At 40.5% G+C, this 27,900-nt stretch overlaps 1 protein-coding gene and 1 long non-coding RNA gene across 4 annotated transcripts in view; one reads left to right on the top strand and one right to left on the bottom strand.

Annotated features, from left to right (window-relative positions):
* LOC148427298 (uncharacterized) overlaps positions 1–959 on the bottom strand; it is a 5,477-nt gene extending 4,518 nt beyond the window's left edge. For both annotated transcript variants that reach the window (XR_015864754.1, XR_015864755.1), the window contains exon 1: positions 682–959. This is a non-coding gene — a long non-coding RNA (uncharacterized LOC148427298). The remainder of the gene's footprint in view (positions 1–681) is intronic.
* Positions 739–27,900, top strand: LOC148427297 (fidgetin-like). 2 transcript variants are annotated; one of them, XM_088407788.1, is made up of 3 exons: positions 739–1,038; positions 1,414–1,456; positions 24,633–27,900. In XM_088407788.1, the coding sequence occupies exons 2-3, from the start codon at positions 1,420–1,422 to the stop codon at positions 26,852–26,854; spliced, it is 2,259 nt and encodes a 752-aa protein (XP_088263914.1). In that variant the 5' UTR covers positions 739–1,038; positions 1,414–1,419; the 3' UTR covers positions 26,855–27,900. The 2 variants fall into 2 exon arrangements, with proteins under 2 accessions (XP_088263914.1, XP_088263915.1); XM_088407789.1 differs by lacking the exons at positions 739–1,038; positions 1,414–1,456 and adding an exon at positions 17,239–17,314.

Genomic DNA, 27,900 nt, shown 5'->3' with positions numbered 1-27,900 from the left:
AACCTGGAAAACATGCAGGATCCCGGCCCTCGAGGACCAGGTTTGGACACCCTTGCACCTTTTACGCCTCAAGCGTCAAACTGCAGTCCATGATAGCTTGTGTCCTGCATGTTTTCCCAGTTTTTTCTTTGCAGCACACCTGATTCAAATGATCAGATCATTATGAAGCTCCTGCAGAGCTGGCTGGTGAGCTCGTTATTTGAATCGGATGTGTTACAAAGAAACCTGGAAGACATGCAGGACTCAAAGCCTTTGTGGACTGGAGTATGACAGTCCAGGGGTAAGAGTGTTAAAGGTTGTGTCTTATTAAGTGAAGCAGTTCTGACTCTGAATTAGGCCAGGGGAAGCGAAGATCAGATTGCTGAACAATTCCAAAACACGTAGTTCCTCCCCATTACTTTCTTATTGATTCACAAAACACTCAAAAGTACACACAAAAAAGGTCAAAGGTTGTCAGAAAAAGCTAGCCTCAGGTGACTTCCCATATAATTAAAAAAAAAAAGTGCAAAAACATCACAGAGTCAGAAAAGTATTTTACTTCCTTGCCTCATTCTTTCGACAACATCACAAATAAACAAATAAATAGAAAAGAAATTAATTTGGAACATGCTCCTCCTTCCCACCACCGACGGTTTTATTAAAAAATAAATAATAGAGTTTAAAAAAAAGAAGGAATCTTACGGACGCTGTACGTTGAGGACGCTGTATGTGCGCATGCGCACCGGAGCTGGCGTGGCGTCGGTCTGGTCAGGGTGAGAAGCATCTGCTGGGAGGAGGAAGTGCAGCCGTCGCCTCCGCCGCCGCCGCCGCTGCTGGTGAGATTCAACATGGCAGTGGCGGCTGTGGTCAGCGTCTGCTGAGACGCTCAAACCGGAGGCATGCTTCGACCGGGCCCGAAGCGAACAGGCGAACCTTCCCTGGTTCGGATGCTGTCCTAGAACGGCACAGCGAGCACGCAACCCCCCGCCCCCTCCACTCCACTCCACTCCCCTTCCCTTCCCCTCCCCACCCGAGGTCGACCTGTGGCTAAAATAACAGGTAAGGGGAGTCTAGAAAAAAGGGGGTGGGGACGTTAACCACAGTATCTGCGAATGATTTGAACAAGTTTTGCGTTCTGATATTAATTTCTGAAACGTCGTATTTAGCGCACCTGCCAGGCCTTGACGTGTGTGTGTTTTTTTTTTTTTTTCCGTGGATCTGCTCCGCTTCATTTTACACAACTTATACACGCACGCAGACAAACACGCGCACTTTGCCTTACAACAAGTTGCGATGCATATTTTATTTGGTCTTTTTTTTTTGTCTCAACTTGAGTCGATGGCGAAAGATAATGAGACTTCCTTGTCGGTCTGAGAGTGAAATTGTGTTTTAATTATCCCCATAAATTAATTGCAGTCTTTGCTCCGTTTCCAGCGCGAAATGATCAGCAGCAGCAGCAACTGCAGTAGCGTCTATGGTAAGGTGAATTTCATTCATTTACATTTATTTATCACAAATGTTCATTCAGTAAATATTTTTAGTGTTGCCAATGTGCCGAACACGTTAAAAATACAGCTAAAAAATCGGAAATTCAAAAGAAATTAAATTTTGCATGTTTAAATTGGCACCTTCAAAATTAAAATATATGCAAAAGAATCATAACGTTTCACCTCACCTTAAAGTGTAGTTTAACTTAAATTTCAAGTTTTTTATCATTAAAAATTGGATTTTATTCACCTTTTGCGTTGCATTCAACTTACAGGTTTCATTACAATTTTGAATTCATGTGCATACATTTTTACATTAGTGCAATAATTCATTTGACAAGGAATAAAGTTTCATCTGAGATATAATAACTGTTCTTGGTAACATATCACACATTTTAATTTTTTTTATAACATACAATATTTGACTAAATCACATTAGATTGTTAGATTTAATGTCTGTTTTTTGATGCAATCATGCATGCACTGCAATCTTAAGAGTCTTTTGTCTCTTTTATTGTTTTTTTTCAGTCAAATTCAAGCCAGATATTGATTGGAATACTAATAAAACACAGATGCTTATAAAACTGTAGGTCAATAATCGGTAAGTTGCTCAGGTTTCTTTTGTACCGTTTGAGTCATAACTGCAGCAGTATGCCATCCAATCCCAATAGGAATGCCATCAATGGCCTTGATGGTGAAAAAAAAAAAAAATCTAAACACTTTTTTTCTGCATGAAATGTGCGTAGTATTTATGTAACAGGAAATACAAGGTTCTCCTCCTCCTAATGTTAACGTTTACAGATGCTACGATGAATCAACATTGATCATTAAACCAATCAACTATTTTTAATAATCAGTGAATCATTTGGTTCTCTTTTTGATTCTAAATCGTCTGTCAGCTTCTGATGTTATGCTGTTCCTGTGGTCGTCCCTCAAAGCGTATGAGTTATCTTTATATTACATCAAAATAGAAGATTTGCCGATGAGAATTTTGCAGTTTCAGACATGCCAATCAGTAACTGAATCATTAATTTGTCCGTTTGAAATGATGTGACGTTTTTAAAGAAACAGAAACGAATATTTTTTTGCTTATTCAGTTCATCGACCAAGAAAATGAATCGATCATCAAAATAACAGCGAAGTGCGGGCCTTTTGAAAAGCAATCCCAAATTTCTGAGCGAGTATAAGGCTTTTGTACAGTGTGGCATTTGTGTAGGGGAACATTTTGTTTCACTTCAAAACAGTAAGACATTAAAAGCATTTTGAGGTTGGTTAATGTGTAAACAGAATTAACAGTAGGATGAAAATGTCATGTTTTATTAAATGTATCCTCTGTGGCCATGTGGTGTTTTTTTTTGTTTTTGTTTTTTCCCGCTGCTGCAATAATTGGCTTCATTACGTATGTAGCGGATGCTCTCACGTCTCCGCATGTGAGACGACTAGACATTGAGAAAATCCAGGGGAAGTGGGCAAGGAGAGCACTCTGCAAAAAGGGTCGCCTTTTCGTCTTTGTAAATCCACATTTGTCTCCCCCGAAAGAGCGATTAAAGGTGCTTAAGCGACTTCCATCGAGGCCATAGGAGATAAATGATCCTGACGCTCTCTATAATTCTATAACGTTTACCATTAAAAGCTGTTTCACCATCCCTGATTCGGCATGCCCCACGGGACCCCCGACAGATGCAAAGCCTTCTTCATTTTTTTCATTTTGTTAGTGTGCTAGCATGAGCATCAAACGACAGCCAGAAAAGACTTATGATCTTTAGGCAAATATGTTAAGTGTCTCTTCAAGTGTATTTTGTTCTAGAAGAGAGTGTCCTGTACCCAAGGGAGGGCCTGAACATATGTAAATCCACAAATCCCCCCCCCCCCCCCCCCCCCCCCCCCCCGCTCTTGTAGTCACGGTTTTCTTTTCCTGCTCACTTTACATTTGTCCGGTAGTGCTTGGGGTCCATGGTGGAGCTTGCGCTGTCATCTTTTTGCACATTACACGGTTGGCTTTTGGAGCTCCGTACCTTCCTCTCCCAAACCTAAACGGCTGCACGTTTCCACAATTGCTGGCTCTTCGATTCCACGTTTGAAGTCACTGTATCCAGTTTAGCGATGCAGTTTTGACTGCAGTTTATTTATACAGCTTTTAATTGTAAAAGGGTGTCAAAGGGCTTCACAAGTTGACAAATATTAACAACGTCCGCTAATCCAAGATCCCTAGAGAGCAATGAAAAACTCCAAAACCCGTGTGGTGTGTCATGTTAATTACTATTAGAGAGTGGAATGAATCAATGCTAACTCGGCTTGGGTAACAAATTAACCATTAGAAATGAACGCGGAATTTTCCCGTTCGACTCAAATCTAGGTATTGTTGTGGTTACTTGTCTGTAGGCCTCTTTTTACGTGCTCGCACAAAGCAAGTTTGCAAACTTGTTAGCTTAGCGACCTGGGCAACATGGATGGATATAAGTTTACTAAAAGCGATTACCGAGGTTACTGTTAATGGCCACTATAAGGTGAGGGGTACGAAGGTTTAAATACGTGATTTTAAGTTAAAACTGCAAAACGTTTCCACGGCATAGGTTGACAAGGCTATGTTAGCGCGTTGCCTGATGTCAGTGCAATAGGACTGTTTTCAAAAAGAATATATGACACTTTAGACAATATATTTTCAGTTTGGTTTGGCACCATCTGCTATTGGTACGATATCAGCCAAAAAACAATCCTGGATCATATCGCTCCACGCTCAAAATCGCCGATATTACCATTCACATAAAAGGAGTCAATTCCAGACTTTGCTCTTGCTCTTCTATCTTCTAACATCTGGGTCTGACGTGCCGATATAAATTCTGAATACTGTATTTTCTCATATCTACTGGTGCATACTATTGCTGTTTGTTCGAATGGTATCGCATGGTCAAAGCACGCATCATATATAGCATATCAGATTGATATCGATGGTTGACAGTACCCTAGGCTGCAAATTGGCATCATATCATAAGTTCAAACAATCATTATATCGGGACACCCCAAATAGTCACTCGTGGTTTTAGTGAGGCGCAGCAGTAGCAGTATACACTACGATAGTGATAATGCTAATGCTAAACAGTCTTCGGCTAAAAGATCATCTACACTGATCTTTTTTAAAATTGAATTGCTGTTTTATGCGCCATGGTTTGTGCGAATATGTCTAGATGCAGCCAGATAAAGCATCGGAATAAAACATCAAAGATCCTGGCCCGATCTAAGGTCATCCTCAGCCATTTTAGTTTATATTTTGAGCTAGCAAAATTTCTTTGCATGTTAATGTCTTGCATTATAAAGTTGTATGCCAGGGGTGTCCAAACTTTTTACTCTGAGGGCCGCATAGGAAAAATGAATGTCGTAACAGTCATTTTGTTTGTTTGTTTTTTTTTTACTTACCAAGTAAATACTGTACAAATGAATAAAGAAAGCTATGTAGTTCTTTAAAATAAAAAAAAAAAACAGCTACGTCAATGCTTTCTGTTTAGGGTGATGAGGCAAATAGGGATTGTTTTTCACACTGCTAACCCTGTTCATACGTTTTCATTATTTTATTTTTTAAATAGCATTGAGGACCATGTGAAAATGTCATTTTAGTATATGCCGCAGGCTGCTGAAATGTTGATGGCGGCCTGCAAATGTCTCCAGCGCCGTGGTTTGGACACCTCTGTGATATGCGCTTGAACATGTGCAAGGCTCACATGTCCAATAAAAAGATTAAAAAAAAACACACACTTATACACACCATTAAGGACATTCGGTTGATAGTTTTTTGAGGGTCAGTCAGTTGAAGAGATGAATTTGGTAAAAATCCTGCTTTGCCTTGATCTAATGGTGTCTTGAAACTTTGTCTAAGTAGATCGAGGAGTTTCATTCACACGCAAAGTAGTGCATTGTTGCCATCTTGTGGCATTTATAGGTCCTGATTTTTGTTCGTGGCTGGATCCATTCAGTCACCGTGTGTTTCTGTTGCTACAATTACTTTTTTCCCTGGAGGCAAGCAAGAGGGCAGAATTCTATTGGCAGGACGGACCCATGCGCGAGCCCGCCCTTCTGCACCCTTCCCTCCTATGTGATGCATAAATCATGCACAAGGATGAGGATTCGCGCATGGTATTGACTTTTGAGTAGGTGTATGCTTGTCCACTGTTAGCTCGATGTTATTTCAGAGGTCAGGAAAGCTGCCGGAGCCGCAGCTAGAAGACTGTTTTTCGATCGTAATAGTGAAGGCTTATTGTATAATTAGAGTATACATACTCTTGATTAGTCCCGGGCTGTTACGTCCCAAAAATAAGATCTCGATTCATTTTTATGATTTCTTTTCGTCTATGGATTGGAGATTATGCCACAGAGATGAATGATGAAGTTAAGAGTGTTTTTGGATTGGAAATAACTTGAAATGCTTCCTATTTTCATAAACATTACACACCTTCATTTATAGACTGAGAACACCTTGTCTACTTCTTTCTGACAAAAGTCTTTTTTTGCCTCCTCCTTTTCACGAGTGCTCAGTATGCGGTGAATGTTGACACAATTGTGACCAGTCTTACAAACCACGAAAGCTCCATGGGCAGTTTGTCTATGATCCCTTTTTTTTGACATTTAGCCAAGTGACTTTTGGCAGAGGGATGCTCAAATGATGTAATCGCTCAGTCTCCTCTCTCAATATTCACTATTCAGCATTCAATATTCACAAAGTAATACCAAAAGGAAATTGAGTCGCTCATTCATTTTGCACATTTTCACAAATTTTGATGCCAAGTTGAAGCATTTGGATGAAAAGCTCACCATTCTCTCAATCAAAAGAACACATTTTAGCATTGGTATAAAATATATGAGCACACGTCAAAAAAGACGTTCATTTACTAGCAATGGGACATACACAAATCCCTGGGGAACAAAATGTCTCACGAGTGAGTTCATGAGAATGAGATGGGATTCTTGCAAACTGTATAATATTTTTCCTGTTTCCAAATGGTTTCTCATTATTGCGTGGTATGCAAGAAAATTACCAAAGCACTTCAGAGGTATGTGAGATTTTTAACAGCTTTTTTTTTGTGCTGTTTTCAGCAAATCTACTTTAATGTTTTTTAATGCTGTGACAGTAATCGTGCATTTCCTTTAATCGGAACATTAAAATACATATTATAATTCATTGTGACAGCATTATAAAATGGTGCAAGAATTTTTTTTAGGTTTCATACGGACGTTCATTTTCATGTGACGCAAATTTTATTTATACAAGACCGAACTAACAAAAGAGCTACTCATGGAATTTTCATCATGTTTGGCAGCGTGTTTTACTGTCGTGCATTGGGAAAATAAATCTCATATTGTTTCATCATGCGAGATTTCACCTTACCAGATCTCATTACACTGCTATTATAATTTATTCATAAAGTTGGGCAATGAGGGCAAAAAATTATTATTATTTTTTTTTTCAGTCATTCTGGACGATTAGGAATTGAATCAAATAAATCCAATAGACAGATATTTGAAGACGTTTTGATTTGCTTATAAAAATCCTTTTGAAAATCAATTTGAGTCCTGGTTTTTAATCAGTGTAATGTAAACTTAACCCTTAAAGCGCCAGTTTTCTTCTGTATTTTATGTCACTATTTGAAAAGGTTGTAGCTCGGTAATGGTTAGAGATAGAGGCATACTGTGGCTTATCCAGCAAATTGTCGCTTCGTATGGCCCGGATTCTGAAACTAATAAATCTGCTTAGATCTTTGCTTGATGCCGTTGAGACGAACAGACACGCAGCCAGGGGTCCGTCTCCTTGCCCACTAACATATATTTATCCTCTTCACACCACATTCCTCAAGGCCACTGGGATCCCCCCCCCCCCCCCCTTGGGAGTCCAGCTGACATGCTCGCTAATGTGGGCTTTGTCCTCCAAGTCTCACAAAGCACGTTCGCATCGGCCCCTTTGTGGCCGCGCTTGCGCCAAGCGCTTGAATCCCAGAGCGGCTTTGGGACGTGCTTCCAGGGGATGTGTCAAGTGCCAAGGCATTGAAAATGTTTTGGAGTGTGGCTGGGGGGGCTTAGGCAGGGAAAAAAGCTAGGTGGTCGCTGTCAAGCAACTCCATTGAGTGGCCTGAATGGCTCATTCATATTTTTCACACGATCACACAGATGCCATATTGTTGGTTCAACAACAATTAAGTACAACAAAGATGGGATTGTTGCAGTTTCTTGAATTGTACCAGTGTGGAAAATGTCCAGTGGAGGCAGGGGACGCATCGTGGCCGTTGGTTATGTAAACCTTGCTGTGGCAGTAGGGCTGAATGTCTTTTTTTTTTTTTTTTTTAATTGAAGATCATATGAGCACCAGAGCTTTATTTATTTATTGACAGTCTCCTTCCTTTTCTGCCAAGCTGACCAATCAAAAGTGGCATTTACTGTTAATCAGCGTTTGTCACGGGTGTATGAAGGCACTTCTTTTAGTAGAAAATCTTATTTGTTGCATTTTGGGAACAGTGCATTTCAAATTAAAAGCATTTTAATTAGAAAATTATTGCCATGTTGTGTTACAGGAACTCATTTGTCAAACGGCACATGCCTTTAGTTTTAGTTTTATATGGATATGCGTTGTCATTAGTGGTGCTCATTTAAATCAGATGTTGCTACATGATCTATCCTCTGGAATTGTTCAACAAAAGACACTTAGAGCTGTGATGTCAAACTTGTTTTAGCTTGCGGGCCACATGGAGGAAAATCTATTCCCCAAGTGGGCTTGACCAATAAAATCATGGTATACATTTGAATAATTAAAACAACTTATTATTCTGATTTATTCCTCTTATTATTTTCAATAATGTCCAAAATAAAAGAAGTACAACATCACTATTAGTCATCAAATATTAACATTACTACAATCATAAAACATATCAGGTTTTTCATTTATTGAAAAAAATTCAGCTCATTTTTATACTTCACAAAATCATCTCGCCGGCTGGATTAAAATCATTTGCGGCCCAAAAATGGCCAGCCGGCCACATGTTTGACACCACCGACTTAGAAGAGTCTATGAAATGAATGTTGTTCAGACATTGATGCTACAGCACTGGTTTAAGTCTTTTTTTTTTTTTTTTTTCTCCTTCATCCATAAATACTTTGCACTACTTAGGGGGTACTTGGCTGCAATCTGCAAGTCCTCCAGTGAGTAGCTGAAGACACTTCAGGGTGTATGTGAGATTGTAACAGTGTTTCTGCAGGTATTGGCAAATCTATATTGATGCTATTTAGGAACTATGTGGCTTTCTTTTCTAATTGACAGTAAATTATATGACGCATATGACGGACACTCACTGCTCTAAGTCTTATTTTTTTGTTTTTCCTCTCAAAAGTGATTTGTGCTGATAGGGGGTATTTGGCTGAGAAAAATATTTCACAGTGGGTACATCATTAAAAATAATGATTACCACTGCAGTAAATAATAATGAAAATAAAAAAAAGAAATGGATGACAATCACCTCCAAGCTCTTGATGAGAATGCTAATACAACTACAAATTAATAATTAATGTGATGATTAATAATTAATAATTAATAGCTGATTTGCGGCCACAAATGAGTATTCTGGAGCCAAAATTGAGTATTTTGTAACCACAAATTAGAAGTTTGTCCTCTGAAAGGAGTAAAACAAGTGAAAAATGCTGCTTAACAAAAATGGAAAAAGCACATTGTTGTGATAGTTTCGTTTATTTAACGTTATCTTTGGAGTGGTTTCCCAGTTAAAGCGGTGCATGTCAACGGCCAGGTTGATTGCCTAACTTGTCGGCTGCATCTCTGGCGTTTTGTCACGTTTTATGTGTGATGAGGGTGTGGGCTTAAGCAGTGAATTCATCACTTTGTGTGGATCTGATTCAAAACTGCAAACTGTTAACAATTTAACATGAGGCTCAGCAAATACAGCAATTAAGGTGATTATAGGTTAGTCATAGAGGAGCACATATTCAACAGAAAAATCAGGGTCACATTTCATGATTAGAACTTTACAGTAGCTGTTATCAATCTTGGAAATCTAGCAGTGTCACCACATGCTATGCATGAAAGCCATCTGCTTCATTGTCCTTGATGAGAGGCTGGTTACAGTTATCCCGCACTGAACGCAAATGGCCTTTTAATTACTCAATAAAAGCCGCCTTTTAATAGATTCCTGTGTGGTGAGCAAATGGTATTGATCCGTCTCTGCGCCGCAACTTGATCTCTTGAGAAGGACAATCAGAGCAGAACCTTGTGAGTGCATTTGTCACTTATTAGATTGAGGGCTAAGATGCAAAGAAAATGTGTTATATGCCATTTTGATAGATTTACTTACCGAGCCATTACCAGCTGTATAAAGTTATTTTTTTGTCCATAGTTATATGGATAACTGAATAATTTTATTTACCCAAATATGACACTGCTGTGTAAGCAACATTTATATAAACAAAGATGTGTCTTTCTTTTCTCATCTGATTTCCACAAGATCAAAAAAAAAATCATATCAGTCAAAACACGGCAGACAAACTTGTCAAAAATGTTAAGTCATCAAGTTTAGTTGAACAAAAGATGGACCATGATTAATGTTTTGATGTCAAAAATCGTTGATTTGAAAGTATGCGTCCATCAAAAATTATGCGTCTGGGACACAGGCAAACTCAACTTGTATAGACAAGTTTGATACCACTTTTTTTCCTCAGACCGATACCAGGACAAGTACTCAACCCTTAAGTAGTCATTGATAACAAATACCAACACCTTATACAGTTGTACAAGTTGTACCTTGTTTTAGTCACCCCCCCCCCCAGAAAAAAAACTTTAAAGATTCCCATTTTGCTTCCAATATAACATTTCTCTTTTTTTCATGGCAATTTCCTATTCTTCTAAAGTTGCAATTTGTAGTTTGTGATCATCAAACTGCTCCAAGTAAACAGTTGGTACTTGGATTGGCTGCCACCGTGAGTACGAATAACTTGAAATAAGGCTAGGTACCGGCCCCATTCCAACACTTGGTATTGGTCCTAGTCCTATCCTAGCTTATACATTGAAGTTAAATGACATTCACCAAAAAAAAAAAAAAAAAAAAAAAATTCTATAGCAGTTGTCCTGCCCCCCCCCCCCCCTTTTTTTTAAACTAAATACGATCAACCTATTTCATCCATGAAGCAGGCCTGCTCTCTGTTTCTAACAGTTTTTTCTGTGCTGGTCCTTTTGTGATATAGTCCCTCTTGATGTGTACATCAAATGAATGGTGTCTTTTCTGCACGGGCTCGAGTCACTTGGGTGGCTTTGTGGACCAGAATTGGGCCTTGTACAGGCACAATAAAAGCGACATTGTCTAGTGACGAGCGTATACAGTTCTTTTTTGTCGATAAATGGATTTTCATGCTCATCAAGAATGAATAACTGTGAAGAATGTGGATTTATGGTCTTGTCCCATGAAGTTTGTGTGGTCTGAGGAGGCCGCCGTATTTGTTTTTATATTGCTATTTTAGTGTATGCGTGTGTGTGTGTAGTCTATTAGGATACCATGTAATATACGTTTCCAATTCAATTAAAGTTAAAATGGGCAATGACTCCGCCAGTATACTTTCAGGTTAAAAGTAAAAGTTTTCACTGGTTTAGGAGGAATAGAAGTCCACCTTAGATGGTAAAAAGTAAATCTGGAGTAATAGTAAGATAGATCTGAGAAAACCCATTTTCTAATAAAAGTAAATTTCACAGATCTTGGCATTATGTTCACACAAACCTTGAGTTCATGCAGAAAATGCAAAGGAACCATTGAAGTCACTTCAAATTCTCAAAACCTACTCAAATAACTCCCATTAAATTGTACATTTTCATCCTCTTGAATAGATGGCCCCAAATTGCTCTACAGCATTATGTTCATGTGTGTATTTTGTTGCGTTTAGACCTGCAAAAGCGTGTGTGCTGAGTCAACTGACCCCTTGGGTGGTACTCTCCAACTTTGGTATTTACCTCTGTCTTTTTATGTGCCTGCTTTCTGAGAAAAAAAGGCCTCATTTATGCCTGAGCTGCTTAAGAAACTTTTTTTTTCTAATCGATACACCTAATGATTTAGCTTGCGGCTAATCTAGAAGCAGGATTTCATTACATTTTGTAACATACGCGCAGAAATGATAGAAAACATTAGCTTGCAATTAAGGGAATGGCCTCCCTGTTGTTCCAGGGATACATAGTGTGCTGGCCCGGACAGATCACTATCATCGCCACTTCATATCTATCTCCAGCAAAAAGTCCAGGCCAGCGGTTCTCAAAAAGACTTCATTATAATTACATTGTGTTATACAGTGCTTGGTGCCAGTGATTAAGGGCAGATTCATTGTTAGCAGCTCGGATCTGCGAATAGCGCTAGATGCTAGCAGCTAGCAGCACTCAATGAAGATAGCATTTACTGACTACTGCTTTTGTGAGTCATTGCCATAGTATCGGCCTAGCATACACTGTCTCATTGTTGCTCCCCATCATGTTTACAACTTTACACTGAATCTTTTATGCTAAGGAAACTATTTTGCTCATCTTTTTCTCATAACATTTCTGTAGATGAGACTTTGAGTGCGTGGTTTAGAGAGCAGCAGTTACAGGAGTTGTACACGTTGGAACTGTTTTTAATTAAAGAAATCGATTGTGTTACAAACCTTATACAGTGCCCGGATTGTTGGTTGACTTTTCAAAAGCCGATGAATTGAGGTAAATGACTCAACTGACACAACTGCTGTTCCTACCGTTCACTTTTTATCAAAACAAGCTCACTCGTATGTTCTGTTTTAACCAGTATAAATTGCCCCTGTTGTTTTGACGTCACTACATTTCATCAACCAAATTAGATATTTGTCTCAAACCTCGCAATTTTTGGGGGGCGTTTTTAAGGATATTTGGCTTGTCTTTGTGTTATGTTGGAGCAACTGTCCATCCTCAAATATTAAATACTGTATTTTCTTGAACCCAAACTGTAACCCTCCGCTGAAACATACTGCAGGTAGGAGGCCACACATTGAGGTCTGCAACAGTTGTTTACCTCTTCTGGCTATAAACTAACGCGATTATAAATGATCCCCAACAGTCGGTGGAATAAAACCTTGAAAGGCAGTGGGGCCTCTCGCCTTCATCAGCTGCGAATGTGATAACGATCGATGGGAAGACGATGACGCCATGTTGGATGGCTAACACCTGAGGAGACCGTGTGCATATGTGGAGCCATATGTTACTGTGTGTGCGGGTGTGCGTGTGAGAGCAAGAGTGTGCGGTAATGCGAGATCAGACGTCGCCAGTTAGTCGAATCCCCGCATCTGCTGTCAGCCACTCGCTCTAACTCCGTTAAGGATGTTATTGATTGCTCATTACCGGCCCGTTCCCTGAAAGTCGAGCGTCCCCTATGATCACATTAAACTCCCCCACCATCAGACCCCCTCCCGAGATACCTTCTGCTCATCAGCTCACATCAAGTTTCTCCGCCGAGATCTGATATCAAGCAGCCTGACATGCTTTTTTTTTTTTTTAATTCCCTCCTTTTTGATTTACGCAAAATAACAGTCTTTTTTGTTTTTGCTTTAAAACACACACGGTAATTGATGTTTTTTTTGCCTCTGGTATGGAAATCAGTGAACATGGAGGAGAAACACCTAAAATTACAGTCTTTCATGTTTATTCACTCAAAGTAATGTTTAATGTTAGCTTTGTGATCTGTGTTTTGTTGACTCTACCACGAACAAAAAGGAGCTGACAAGGAAGACATTCTGTCGCTTAACAGGCCTTTTTTTTTTTTTTTTATAAATCATAACCAGTTGGGGGAATGTTACTTTATAAAAGTAATTATGCGTAGATACTAATCAATTATTGTCCTTAAAGTGACAATGCTATGTTTGTCCTGCACATCAAATAGTATCTTTCTTAAAAGTAAACACGTCAACAACATACGTGTATTTAGTATATTTTCTGGACCGCAACCTGTTACCCCTTCCCTTACATTTTGAAGCCTTCAGATTTTGTTGTGTGTGAATTTTCACTCCGAATCTAGGCATTATTAGTTTTCCCCCGTGTTCCATTCACATCTGACCACAGTGGACATATGAAACTTTCCGAAGCCGCCCTCATACTAAATAATCTAAAGCCATCCACTATAATTGGGAAGTGAGCGCACAGGTGTCGATTCTGTATAGGGGGCAAATAACAGATATGAGATGCGTTTCATGAACTAGTGACATAAATACAGCCTTCTCTGCAGCGCAAACCCAGGCTCCTCTGTTTGTTTGCTGAGACCTGGAATCCTGGGGGGGCATATACTGTTTGTGGTGTATAAAAGTTGTCAAATAATGCACCTGTGTGAACTTTTTCTTTCCAGTTGATTACAACGCATCATGTTTAATGTACGATAACGATAACAGCTTTTCAGATACCCGGACACTAATTAATTATATTTTTCTGTTCATGACAAAAAAAAAAAACAGTTACCAAACATCATTAGTTTAAACGCCGTTAGCAACACTGATCACAGCATAAATGCCTTATGCAAATTGTGCACAAGGCACATTTTCACATTTTGTGTCTTTTTCAGTAGGACTTACATATCGAGAGTCATTAGTCCAGGAACAACAGCTTTTCAGACATCGTACATTTTACAGTAACCGATACTGAGATAGGCGCCGGCAAACCTGCGGCCCCTGTGGAGATAAGCGGCTCTAGAAATTGGATGGGTGGATGATCCTTAACCTAGTGGACACTGGCTGATTCATTTTTGGTTCGCCCCCGCCCCTTTCCTCCCCCTATCAATTTTTTTCCTCTCACTGTCCCTCTTGAACTCTCTCTCCAACTGCCTCCCCCTCTCCTTCCCCCCTCTGTCTTTGTCTTTCTCATGCCTCTCTCTTTCTCTCACTGTCTGCTCTCTTGTTCTGTCTCTTGCTCTCCTCTTTCTCTTGCTGTCTTTCCTCACTCTCTCTCTCTCTTTCTCTGAGTCCCTCACTCTGTCTAAACTCTTCTACCGCTCTCCTCTAGCTTTGTCTCCCTCCACCCCCTTTGCACTCTCTCTCTCTCTCTCTCTCTCTCTCTCTCTCTCTCTCTCTCTCTCTCTCTCTCTCTCTCTCTCTCTCTCTCTCCCTCAATTTCTCCCGCTCGTATAGATATGTACCTTGCGTGGCAATAACGATATTTTCACTATTTGGTTGCCTGGATTGCACAAACTTTTACTTAAAGGGGCAGTGTGCAAGATTTAGAGCGTTTTTCATTATGGCCAGCAGGAGGTGCTGCAGGTGCTGCAGTTACCATTGTCTGTAGTTATAACAAACATGGCCGCCTCCAGAGAAGTGCCACATCGCATGTAATATAATTTAATGAAAACTAGACCTATGATTATATTTAAAACATACCGATGGTCATTAAGAACACATTCATTCGCAAGTGTTTGAAATTTAAAATCATTTAATGTATTCCTTTTTTAATGAAAAACAGTCTAAATCTTACGCCCTGTCCCTGCAAAGAGTATTTTTTTTAATTAGTAGTGTGTGTGTATACAGGAAAAAAAAAAATTTTTTTTATATATATATATATATATATATATATATATATATATATATATATATATATATATATATATATATATTGTACGTATCTGTACATAAACTACCCCCTTACAGTTTGTGCATGTGCTGTTTTTTGTTGTTGTTTTTTTTTTTTTTTTTTAAATCTTGTCTTTACGACATTGGTGTGGACAGCAAAGTAAGAATTTCATTGTACGGAGAAACTTGTTTCGACTTTTTGACAGAAAAATGTGTGAGATGTTTTGGGAAGATAAACAGACAAGGTACAGAAAATAATCACTTAGATGTCTTGTGAAAGTTGTGTCTCGAGCTACTGTATCAAACACAAACACTATCAAACACACACACTCGGAAAATGATGTTTGACTAAATATCTGCGTTGTTACCATTACAATTTGCAATCTGTAAACCAAAATAATTATCCACTCATGCGTTCACATTTCATTTTCGCAGAAACAAAAAACAAGGAGGAAGGGGGTTGCTGCATGACCTCCTGAATGCCTGTTTTGGGATTAAGCCCGTCATACACTTCTTTTCAAGTGGCCAACAGATTGCTACTTGCACAAATAAGTCACTCGAAAATGATCGTGGGGCCGCCGTTACCGTATGCTGTATGATAATGGATAACCATTACAACCAACACTCCACCCACGCACACACATGCACGCATCCAGCTCCTCACCGTCACTTGAAATATGATGCGTGCGGTATGCTTAGTGAGCACTTAATGTCCAAAAGCGGCCCAGTGGCTAAGATTTACAAGACAGCCGATGGGAAGGTGACGCTGGCGTGAAAGGTGGGTTCAAAATGACAGCGCGTCAATAATTATCTCATTCTGTTTACCAGGATGGACGCCTTACAGTGGCCCCCTCCCTACTATCCACTTTCTTCTGTTGCCGCGTCCTCTCGACTTTTTCTGTGGTTGCGGGATCAAATTGTTTTGACGATTAGGTCTCCGTTTATAAAATTCTTTTAATATGTTAACGCACGGATAAATAAAGCGCTTTTCCCAGGAATCGATCTGGCCATTGGCGAGAGTACAATCTACCTCCATATATTTCTTAGCACTGTTGACCCACATTACTGTATTTGCAGAGAGACTACTTTTCTGTGTTGAGATTTGACACCATTAACCGACAGTTCTTGGTTCCGGATCAAATCGTCAGTCCCGACAATTCACACTTTACTGGTATCATCGTACTTTATAAAATATACAATAATGGCATCATTTAGTCGCATTTAAATAAATAAATGACGTTGCTCCACCGTGCTCAAATATCTCTCCTAAAGGGAGATTAAACCCCCTTTTTTTTTAACAATTATATATTCAATGCAGCTACACTATGCTAAATATTCTGATTAGTGTTGTGCTTGTGAATAACAATTTAAGCATCAAAATCCATCCATCCATTTTCCAGAGCTGCTTATCCCCACCTGGATTTTGTTTTTTAAATAGGAGTAGGCCATTTTGTTGCTTGCTGTCAAAGGAAATTGACATCATAGTTGCTCAGGGGGGGAATGATGCAAACAACTTCAACCAACAGCTTCTGCTAGGCTCTTCAGAACGAGCCCAAGCAATAACAAATGCCCTTGGGGGTTTTATAGCGTAATAATTCTGACCTATACTGTTACTCCTACACGTGTCTGTGTTACTCACGCCCTAAAAAGAAAAAAAAAAACTGTTAATGTAGCACATTCTGTAATGGAAACCGTTGAAGCTTTTATATTTATCAATAAAGATGAATACAGATATCATAGTCCACTTATTTAGACTTTTTTAGCAGTAAAAAGCTAAAATTTTGTTGATCATTAATTTTAGAACTTTTTTTTATCTTAAGTTGATACCTTTAAATTCACATTTTGTTACTTTTTGTTGACGGAAAACGACGTCACTTGTGCTCAAGACTCAGGTAACGATCAATCACTGCTCATCTGTTGGTCTTGTGACCTTCATAAACTGAGCTGTGATTGGTCACTGGCCCAACCTAGAGGACAGGTGATGTCATGTTGACAGCTTGTTTTTAAAAGTATTAATTGTATGCAAACACTAAGACTTCTTTTGGCCATTAAAAAAAAAAAACAAAAACCTTTACGGCTGAGTGTGTGTGGTTACGTGTTTTTTTTTTTTATTTTATAATGGGGGTGCGCTGTACTGTCTTTTTTGTATACATGGCAATCATTGCTGCACCAATCACAGGAAATACAGTGGCTGACAAACAAAACACCCCGGCACCCCCACCTACTATTTACTCACTCTTCATTTAGTCTCGGCACACACAGTTTCCTTGATGGTGAGCATTTGTTTTACTGTGCCCTCCTCATTTAACCCACCCACTCACGTCTGTCTTGTCCAAGCAATTTTATTTGGATGCTGTCTAAAAATCTTTTGTTGTGATTCCACGGCTGGCAGCCATTGACACCGTGAGTGTTTTTAATCATGTTTGCGGCTAAAAATAGATGTGCGCGACTTGTAAAAGGTGTTAAGGAGCAGAGGAGAGCGTTATTGACAGTGACGCCAATTTGTGTATTTGTACAAATTTGTGCGTGTTGAAAGCTGGATGAGAGACACTCCATTGGAATACGCATTGAGAAATAAGTCTCCAACTTTTAGTTTGAATGATCTTAATACACAATGTCAACAAACAATACGCACACCTTGGAAGGGTTGGGTAATGCTTAACATACTGTTGGTTTTTATTGTTTTGCTTTTTTAATTACCGTGTGTGGCGAAATGGATTTCTTTGTAAGTTGTTCGAATATATTTCTTACAATAGGCGTTGGGCTGGGAACCGTATTGGCATGACAGTAAGTATTCTCTAGGAATCATATTTGCGTTGTGCAATCTTTCTTTATAAAGGAATTTCCTCATGTGGGAATTGACGGTACTTGTGCTGTGCGAATGTGCAAGTAACAAAATACAAGTTAACAAAATACATTACATTACATTACATGTAACAAAATACATTACATGTATAACAACACAAGCAATGATTCAAAAATGTATTGTCCAAAACCGGTTTATTAAACAAAAACTGCCCATAAGTGGCCGTATTTCAGTTTACATTGGATTTGTTCGATCAGAAATAATTCATGTCTATGTTTATTGGTGAGCAAAACATGTTTTCTTAACATATTTATTTTAATTCAGCGTGATAAATGTTTGTCATTTAACAAATGCGGTATTATATATTTTGCTTCAAATAAAATGTTTTTATAGTGTACTAAGCAGTGATACCACGATACAGGGATGTTTTTGCTTAAGGTCATCAAACCATTAGATTCTGATATCGTCCCATGCCTAGAGTACAATTACTTGGACGTAAGTACAGTATTTAGTTAAGTTTCTGCGCTGTCTAATACATGTTGATTTGTCAACCACATGCAGTACAGGCCAGTACAATATGTCATTAAAATTTGGCAATAAAGACCAAGTACATTTCTTTGAATGCCTTCATAAAATTTTGTGGACCTTTGGGAAAAACTGGACATTTTTTGGAATGTGAATACAGTTATCCCTCGCTGTATCGCGATTCATCTTTCACGGGTTCGCTGCTTTCGCGGATGTTTTAGAGTGTGGATGTTTTTTATAGCGCATTGTGCTCCGACTCCTGATTGGCTCAGGGGCTTTACTGTTGTCTCGAAATATAATATTGACGCTGTACTGTATTGGTTTTTCACTTGTCAATTTATTACAAAAGGCAAGAGGATCCAAAAGCTTGCTTTCGTCTCCTGTGTCTCTCCTCTAACTGCCGTGTGCGAACGTGCTAGTAAGCACATTGATTGACAGCTTGGTCTCTGGGAGCCGATCGTAGGCGTGCCGAGAGCAAACGCGTACACTATGTAGACACAGACAGCAATGGAGAAATGCGCAGCTTTGGAAATCTGACTTTTACCTAAATTTCTTTTGCAATAACTTGAAATTTCAAGTGTATTGTTATGATATAAGAGGCTTCACTTCATTCGATGTCCGGGCTTACCCGTTTATAAAAATCTTGCTCAGAAAATGAAAGAGCTTAACTACAATACTACTCATAACAATGTGCGGGTTCAGGACGAAGCGGCATAGCTGGAACTGTGAAATACGTGAGTGAGTTTCCAACTTTGTATTACTATATTAAAATGATAGTTTGAAACAAATATGGGGCTTTAAAACATGTTTTGATTTTTGGTTTTATTCTATAGTTTAGCATTGCATTGTGAAATAAAAAAAAAAAAATTAAGCTGGCTACTTCACGGATTTCACTTTACGCGTGTTATTTTTGGAACGTAACCCCCGCGATAAACGAGGGATTACTGTAGTTGCCAAGATGCACTGACTGAGATTGATTTACACACACACGCGGGGATACACAGCATTTTTTATTGTAGTCTACTCACGTGAGTACCAGGACGTAGTGTTTGGTACGCACTCTTTTGTTCATGAAACAATCTTCCCCGATGTCATTGTCAGTGTCAGTCCCACATTAAGCGCAGAGTTTGTGCGCACACAGCAATATCCTCGTTTGAATTCTTCCACCTTTTGTAGCCTTTGTTTCACGTCCATATTCTTATTTTCGTCCGTGTGTTTTGTTTCATGATGCTGTCTCTGATTATACGGTTTCATCACAGCCACACTTTCGCACGGGTTTTTCAGCAACCTCTGCAAACATGTAATCGGACTCTCACGTTGTTTGGAACATCTTTGACATTGTTATGCCGGTATGTGAAAGATAACTTTTGCTGTTATGCTAGCTAATTACTTCTTATGAATAATGAAATGAAGCCACTAGGTAATTATATGCGGATTTTGGCCATTGGTCTGGCCCCTTGCATGAATGAAATAAATTCAAACCTGTAATCTGTTAAAGAAGCCTGAAAAATCATAACATTTGGAAATGTAAAAATGGCAATAAAAACAGATTTAAGATAGCATTGTATTATCAATACCAAATAGATATAAATGAGAAATATGAGGAATGGAAAATTGCCATTAATTTCATGAACATTTTAGGAAAACTCCATATAGGTATCGGTACATAATATGGTAAATATGAAACTATAATACAGAGAAAATGAACAAAGAAAAATCACAAATATGTATTTTTTTTTTATTTTTATTTTTTTAAGTAGAAGCTGTAGTATTTGTGTGTTAGGGAGTGCCTTTAAAGGGTGTGGCCTAGTGAGCAACATCAGGACCTTAGATCGGTTGTGTCGGTTCTATAAGAGCATCTTTGGCAAGCTCCCTTTGTGTGTGTGTGTGTCGGGTTTTGTTTTTTTTTCTATTAGAGTGGAAAAGGTCTTGCCATTTCTACTGTTAGCATTGCCACCATTTTTTTTTCCTGGGAGATGTGTTAGCAATCGTGTCAATGACATTTTTCACCTGTCAGCCAGGGGAAAGTAAAAAAAAAGACAGCTTTTGAATATCTTTCTCGTTTGTCTGACTAAATTTAGCGACACTGCTAACAAAAGCTTTGCAGATCGTCTCATGATATTTTGGATTTGTCAAAGATGATCTTCTGATGATTCCACTGATTGGAGTTTGATGGTCACGCCGTGATGTCAAAGAGCATTGATTACCATGAATATTAGTCTTTTTTTTTTTTTCCTTAAAAGATGCTGACAAGTGTCAAGTATCTTTATATTGCCACATCGAGCTGTCATCTTTCCAGCAGCCAAGCACCAGCAGCCCTTACTGTCTTTGAATTAGTGACAGCTCATTTTTTCGGGTCAGTGCTCAAGCATAGGAGACTTTGAACTCACTCTGTTTACTTCGCTCGTCTGTTGTTGTTTTTGCTTTTGACAGACTGCTTGTCATCATCGCGAGCCGAGGATGAGCTCAAATTTAACATCAAAGTGCATTTGGATTCCGCTTTTGTTTTGTTTCGGAGGGAAAAGTGATGCATGGAGAAGACATTTATGCTCTCTTTTAGCATTTGTGAAATATAATGCTTTCATAGTTGTTGTTGTTTTTTTTCTACTGGCAACAGTCGGGCAAAGGCAATAGTAGTTCTCAATGATCAAATTTCACTTCTGTTCTTTATAGTTTGAAGAATTTCATAATACCCAAGTGGTGTGTTAAAAATGCTACCATTTTAGCAGTGATGGGCCATCAGAGCCAGCAAGGCCTTCTCTGCTTGCCTAACAAAACCTGATATCAATATCATAATCACAATAAAAGTAAATGTATCTTTTTATTTATTTTTCCTAATATATGTATATATTAGCTCAGTCCATATTCTCAGTCCATATTCTGTTCTCTTCGTGTCAAATTATATCCATTTGGCTACACTCCTTCCAGTGTTGTAGTTTTAGGTTAAAATTTGTATCCAATTAGGATTCAGCTACCTTGTGTCACCAGACTGTATGAAATCTGCCCGAAGCCTTCACAATTAACCTTTGCGGGCGTCAGTGCACTGTGAGTGAACGGGCACATGGAGTTAATAGACACTTGCAATCAGGTGGAGACAATTAAGGCCAGCTAGAAAGCCTGGCGTTTAACGTTACATGTACGCCATGTGATTGGATACTCAGCATGGGAGGCAGCGCTATGCAGGTCAAGTAAGCTTGGCCGTTTAGCTGTGCCAATCCCTGCGCCCTGTGCTTCTGTAGAGCTGTCATTCTCTGGCTTTTTCTTCAAGTGAATTCAAACATACGATAGTAGAGGATTTCTCGTTGGAACTGAAACACACAGACGTACTGTACAAGCAAGTCATTCGAGTCTTCTTGAGGACAAAAAGAAGAATGGATTTTGTGTTGGATTAAGTGTTTTGTGAGACAGCCGTTTTGGTGAGTGCAAGCATTTTATTAAGTGTACTAAGTGTGAAATCCACTTTAATTTCATTACTGTCGGTGAGCATATTTCAGTTTTGCGTCATAACAACAGCGTTTCATTTTAGTGCGAGAGTGTTTCAATCATTCATATGAGTGTTCAAATTGTGCGTGCAGGCTATCGTTCGTTTTAGTTGTGCATTTTTCAGCCTCTCAGTTTTTTGCGTTTCAGTGGTACGTTTCAGTTGTGGTTGTGTGCCAGAGCAAACATTTCAGTACTGTGTGTTTGCAAACAGAAATGACTAGTCTGTGAGCATAGTACAGGGGGCACATGGAAACCTTTTGTCATTCATCTTACCTACCCAAATATTGTCAACTCAAGTTGAATGGGCAGGGGACAAAAAAAAAAATCAACACATTGGCACAACGCTGGGACCAAGCAAAAAAGATAATGGTGAGTACATTGACACTTTTAGCGCTGTTGAACTGCCTTCCGAAATAGCATTTAGCATTAGCCAAAGTAATAACATATCCACCAGTCGCCAGATTGACTAGCGATTACATTTTTTTTATCATTGAGGATTTATTGCAGATTTCATTTTCGGCAACATTCTAGTGTCCTGCTTTTTAATAGTGAAAATTCACTCACCTTACCTTTAACAGGATATCAAGATGTTCGGGAAAATAGTGCCAAAATGGCTGTTGTTGCTGTTTGATGAAGAGATCAACCGCAAATGTGAGTTGTTTACAATCAGGGTGTATGTTGGTCTTTCGGGAGTTTGCAGACATGTAAGGCTTCTTCTCACTACACCGCGTGTCTGACAGGCTCACCGGCCCTTGCCAGCCTCCTCTTGGCTGAAATATTCGAAAGGAATGCAATTAACAGATTACCAATGTGCTAATTAGCCACTTGCGGCTGCTGAGAGATGTTTGGAAGAGGAGTCTGGAGACTTGTGATCCCTCTCCTCAACTGTTTTGTCACAAAACAGACCAGAGAATGTAGCAATTTAATTTGAATTTGCTGTAGTCTGAGTGGATTACAGGTTATGCGGAATTGTTCTACCATGAATGATCCAATTTTGCTCATACCCAACTGTGGCTTTCTCCCTGACAATCAAAAATCGACACTAGACACCTTTATTATATTTTGTAGGTTGAAATCTGCGATGATGAATTCCCACAGCTTTTGCTTGTCGGACTACGCGGAGTGAGTCGGTGGCAGTCTGTCTGTGTTTACAGATGGTGCTGGCTGGGATTAAAGGGAACGGTCCCTCAGCAGCCACCGGAGGCAATAAAAGAAGGCTGGCAGGGGGCAGGTGAAAGAAGCCACAGATGAGATGTAGCAAAGGGACGTGGGGGCGGTGCCGAGGATACAAGAGAAAAGCGGAATTATTAATTCAAATTGGCTTTGTGAAAAGAAATTGTGGTGATTAGGAAAATATATATGCAAAAAGTAGTGGTTGAGGTTGGCGTCACACAATGGCTGGGATTTAGGTAAGGAGGCAAGGCAGCAATCTAGCAAGGCAGACTGGGGGAGGTACTCCAGAGACGAGGTCAAGGTGGAAGTGTGCAGGAAGGAAGAAAAGCTTCAGACACAATGTATTGTGATTCATAGCCTGCAGCAATTGCCGTAGCCTCGCTTGTGTTTGTTCATGTGGCTCAGTGAACAAGAGCGAGCGAGCGTGTCTGATTACGTGTCGGGAAGAATCTGATGGCTTTGTGTGTGCCCCTTGTTTTTGATTTGGGTTTTTTAGGCCTACTGCTAGCCACCTCAGATGAGCAGGCGATTATAGCGTGACCCTCTGAGGGCCAGGATCTTAATGGTCTAGCTATAGTGCATTAACGGGGCCGTAGCCCAGCCTCGGCTACAGGAGAGGATCATATACCTGATAGGTTGCCACGGTGCTACCTTCACTAATGATGACATACAAATTTTTGAGCAGCACTCATTTTCTTTTACTTCATTAGAATCCGCAATCGTTTCATTCACCTTGATGCAATGCCTCTACACCTATTTTCTGTGCTGTATACCCAGTGTTTATTTTCAGTAGAAGTCATTTTTGGACAAAAAATAACTTAAAACAGAGTTTTGAGCCATCCTTGTCTGATTTCACAAACGTTGGACCTACTTTTCTAACTTTAGCAACATCAGAAGCTTTCCTGTGTACCAACAGTTTTGTTTTGTTTTTTTTCCAAAATTGTGCTTTGCAGGACTCCATTCCACCCTAGAAACATATGTGATATTTTAGAAAAATCTTATCTCATGTGTTTTTGGTACCGTCACAGCAATGTTACCGGTGGAAACAGTAGACTTTAGTCAGTCTAGTTTGTTTAAAATGTGATCAGTAGGAGCACCAACTGAGTCAGGCTGTCAGCATCAAAGTATGTAGAGTCATTTATGTCTAGTCAACTGCCTTTAAAAGTAGTTCGACTTCTCTCCAACCTGCCTTTAAGTGGCACTCGAGCACTGCTAGCCAATTTAGGCGAGGCGCTGGAGCCATTGCTAAATGCTGGCAACGTTCGGCATAAATTAAAAGGCCTGCATAATTAAATCATTTTTAGCGCCCCCAATTCTTGATTGAACAGGATTTCAAAACAACGTTACATTTACTGTACATTGGTATTCAGGACTCGGGAGGTCAAGCTAGCCATGAAGCCGGCTCAAGTTCACTGTTAGCTGAAGAGGCCACATGGTGGCATGGTAGATTGTAGATTGTAGAAAACTATGGTCACATGAATAGCACGAAACCACACGGTGAAATTGTTTCTCTGTTAGTGTGGCCCCTTGAAACTGTCAGGTGTTTGAAGGCTGACTCCTTAATGCATTGACTGTATTTCCCCATGTGTTCTTTCATCTTCTAGGGTTGAAGATGCAGTGGCATCCCGAACAAAGCCAGTGGGCCGAACAGCATTTTGACATCTCCTCAACCACATGCTCCCCAGCCCACAAGACGGAGACATACCGCGTCATACCCGGCCACCTTCAGTGCTCCGCCGCCTACCAGTACGCCTGGGCTAATGACGACATCTCGGCCCTCACCGCCTCCAACATGCTCAAGAAATATGCAGAGAAATATTCGGGCATTTTGGAGTTGCCTGTCTCTTACCCCGAAGCCCCCGGCGTTCCAGGAGGCCTAAGCGGACGCAAGGGAGAATCGGAAGCCTGGCAGGACGGGGTCTATCCGATGAGCTGCATGCCTGAAGGGGTTCCCGTCCGCAAGGGAGGAGTTGCAGCAGCTTCCGAGGTGGTAACCGGTTTGTGTAGCTCCCCTGGTCTTGCCTCCAGCACTCTGAGTGAGGCCAGTTGTGGAAACCACACCGCCGCCTCACTCCACTCATCCTCATTGCCTTCTCAGGAATTTGACTTCACATACAGCGGATCCTACTTGCACGGGAGTTACACTTCCCAATCTGTCCCTGCCCCCGCACACCCTTCGCCGTTGCAAAGCTCAAGCCTCCTGCAACCGCCTCCACCGCCTTCTCACTCCACATTAGCCCCAGCATATAAGGGTGGCTCCTCAAACTTGTCTAGTTATACTTACAGCCCTGCAGGATACCCTTCCCAGAGCTCAGCGGGACCTGCGTACAGCACTGGCGGAGTGCCCCGACCACCCTCGTACCTCCCCTCAGGCATTGCTGCACCAACGCCCCTTCCCCCTTATCCATACCACAATCATAACTTGACCCCGATCACGCCAAGTCCACTTAGCAGTTGCTCTTCAAACTTGCTGAAGAGGAAATCCTTCTATGTGACAGGCCAGGCAGATGTCGACTCCTCTTATGCAAACTTTGGCTACAACCAGACTCCAAATTCAAGCGAAAGCCCCATGTACAGAATGGCAGACAGCAGCAGCAGTACAAACAGAAACTGTAACAGTCCCATGGGCAGTGGTTTTAATCGAACTCCAGAGAAGCTTTTTAATCCACAAAAGCAGTCCACTCTGCCTTCAGAGGAGCAGCTGAGAAAGTATAGCAGCCAGGCAACTCCCATCCCACTTTCTCCACCAGCCTATGTCTCATCCTCGCTTGGGGGTTCTCGCATGGCAGACTCTCTAGTCAACTTCATGCCCCCATCCCTCAATGAGCAAAGCGCTGAAGATCATCGTATCCATCGCTCACACTCAGGTGCACCGTCCTCTTCAACTTTGTCATCCTCACGCTCAACTGAAGAGCAACTGAAAACCTGTGACCCGCACCTTTTGGACATGGTGACCTCTGAAATCGTTCAGCAGGGCCCTCCCGTGGACTGGAGTGACATTGCAGGCTTAGAGCAGGCCAAAGCCACCCTGAAAGAGGACGTCCTTTGGCCCATACTGCGGCCGGACATGTTCAGAAGCTTAGGACCGACCCCGTGTTGTGTGCTTCTGTTTGGTCCAAGAGGCAGTGGCAGGACGTTGCTTGGCCGTTGCCTGGCCGTCCAGCTCGGAGCTTCATTACTGCGACTCAGCGGGTCCACTTTAGTCACCAAGTGGCCGACAGAAGGGGAGGAAATAATTCGAGCGTCCTTTCTGGTTGCTCGCTGCCGTCAACCCTCTGTCCTTTTCATTAGCGAGGTGGACATGCTGCTCGCGGCGCAACTCACTGAGGAAAGTCCCATCAATAGACTGAGAGGGGCGCTACTTTCACAGCTGGACTCACTTTTAATGGGCTCAGCAGTGGATGGAAGACACCAAGTCTTAGTGGTTTGCTCTACAAGCAGACCGCAGGATATAGATGAGGGGTTGCATAGGTACTTTAGCCGGCGGGTTTTGGTTTCCCTGCCCGATAGTGCGGCCAGACATCAGATTGTCAGCCAGCTCCTTAGCCAATCCCAGCACAAATGCTGCATGGGCGAAGAGGAGCTGGCGCTGCTTGTCCAACGCACTGAGGGTTTCTCGGCACTTGACCTGTCCAGACTCTTCCAGGAAGCCCGAGCGGGTCTGTTACGCACGTCCTCGCAGCAGGGCATGGAGATGGCCGGTAGGATTCGGCCACTGACCTACCAGGACTTTGAGAGGGTCTTTTGTAAATTTCACGCCAGTGTATCGCAAAAAGAGATTGATATGCAAACTGAATGGAACAAAATGTTTGGATGCAGACAATGAAAACATAGATGATGCGAGGAGGCCCTTTTTCTTTAGGGCAGACACATGTGCTGGAGGGGGAAAAAAAAAGACAACAGTAAGGCCTCTCAAAATAATCAAGACCAGAGTTGGAGGATTTGTATATACACAGTATATGTATATATACTAGGGGGTAACAATAGAGGGTGGTTAAGAAATCAAATGAAATTGGATTCATTTGTCACTTTAAAAATCGACTGAGCTAAATTGTGAAATTGGGGTTTGCACAAGTGGCACAATGCTGGATGGGTTGTTTACAAGATGTTTACAATGGTTACTACCTTTTTAATTGTGACATTTGAAGTGTATGAGATATCAAAAGTCTAAAGTTTTTTTTAAAGACTACAAATAAGTACAAATAATAACATTCTTTTGTAAAGTTGTGATGAAAAGACCTCTGAAAAGACGTTGAAAGTGCAATATTCGTGAGTGACGCGATCGGCGTGGGCTCACTGGCCGCGCCGCCAGATTGGAGCTCAGAAGTGTGCGACGTCATTGCGCCAAGGTGTTATCTCATTGACAAATTCTGAAGATGGTTTTGAGCAAACCAAAGACAAAATGCAACATGATCAAATCATGACATGAATCAGAAGAATAGCTACCAGTGCACTCACTGTCCAGCTAGCTAGGCAGCAAAATGGCTCAATGACATCATGCCAGGTTTGCCGGCGCAGCTCAACTGGCGGGACGCAATTTTTGCAGCATAATTCAATAAGGCACTCTGTTATTGTGTGTTGATTTGGAAAGACTTTCATTATTTCATGGAGATTACGTTTTTTTTTTCATAAAATGCGTAAAAATGGTGTCTCATACACTTTGTTATGCACAAGCTATGAATAGCCATTTTTTTTCAATGAATGTTCGGTTTACATTAAAAAGTGATTTAAGGTAAAGTGCGTTGTTGTCTGAACTAGGGCTGAAAATGACCATGTTAATAATTGATCTTTTGACTGAGCGATGCATCAGATTTTTTATCTTTTCATTTTCCATTTAAAAACGGCATTTTTTCAATTTGTCCGCAGAAACTG

This window comes from Hippichthys cyanospilos, chromosome 2, assembly GCF_059441005.1.
Source record: "Hippichthys cyanospilos isolate Australia breed blue-spotted pipefish chromosome 2, RoL_Hcya_1.0, whole genome shotgun sequence".
Lineage (NCBI taxonomy): Eukaryota > Metazoa > Chordata > Actinopteri > Syngnathiformes > Syngnathidae > Hippichthys > Hippichthys cyanospilos.
Note: the sequence above shows the minus strand (reverse complement) of the source record. Positions and strands in the feature narration are given on the sequence as shown.

Bases quoted from the DNA above. Each gene is read 5' to 3' on its own strand.
- LOC148427297 (XM_088407788.1), top strand. From the start codon at position 1,420: ATGATCAGCAGCAGCAGCAACTGCAGTAGCGTCTATG. The intron at 1,457-24,632 runs GTAAGGTGAATT...TTCATCTTCTAG, and splicing joins CAACTGCAGTAGCGTCTATG to GGTTGAAGATGCAGTGGCAT.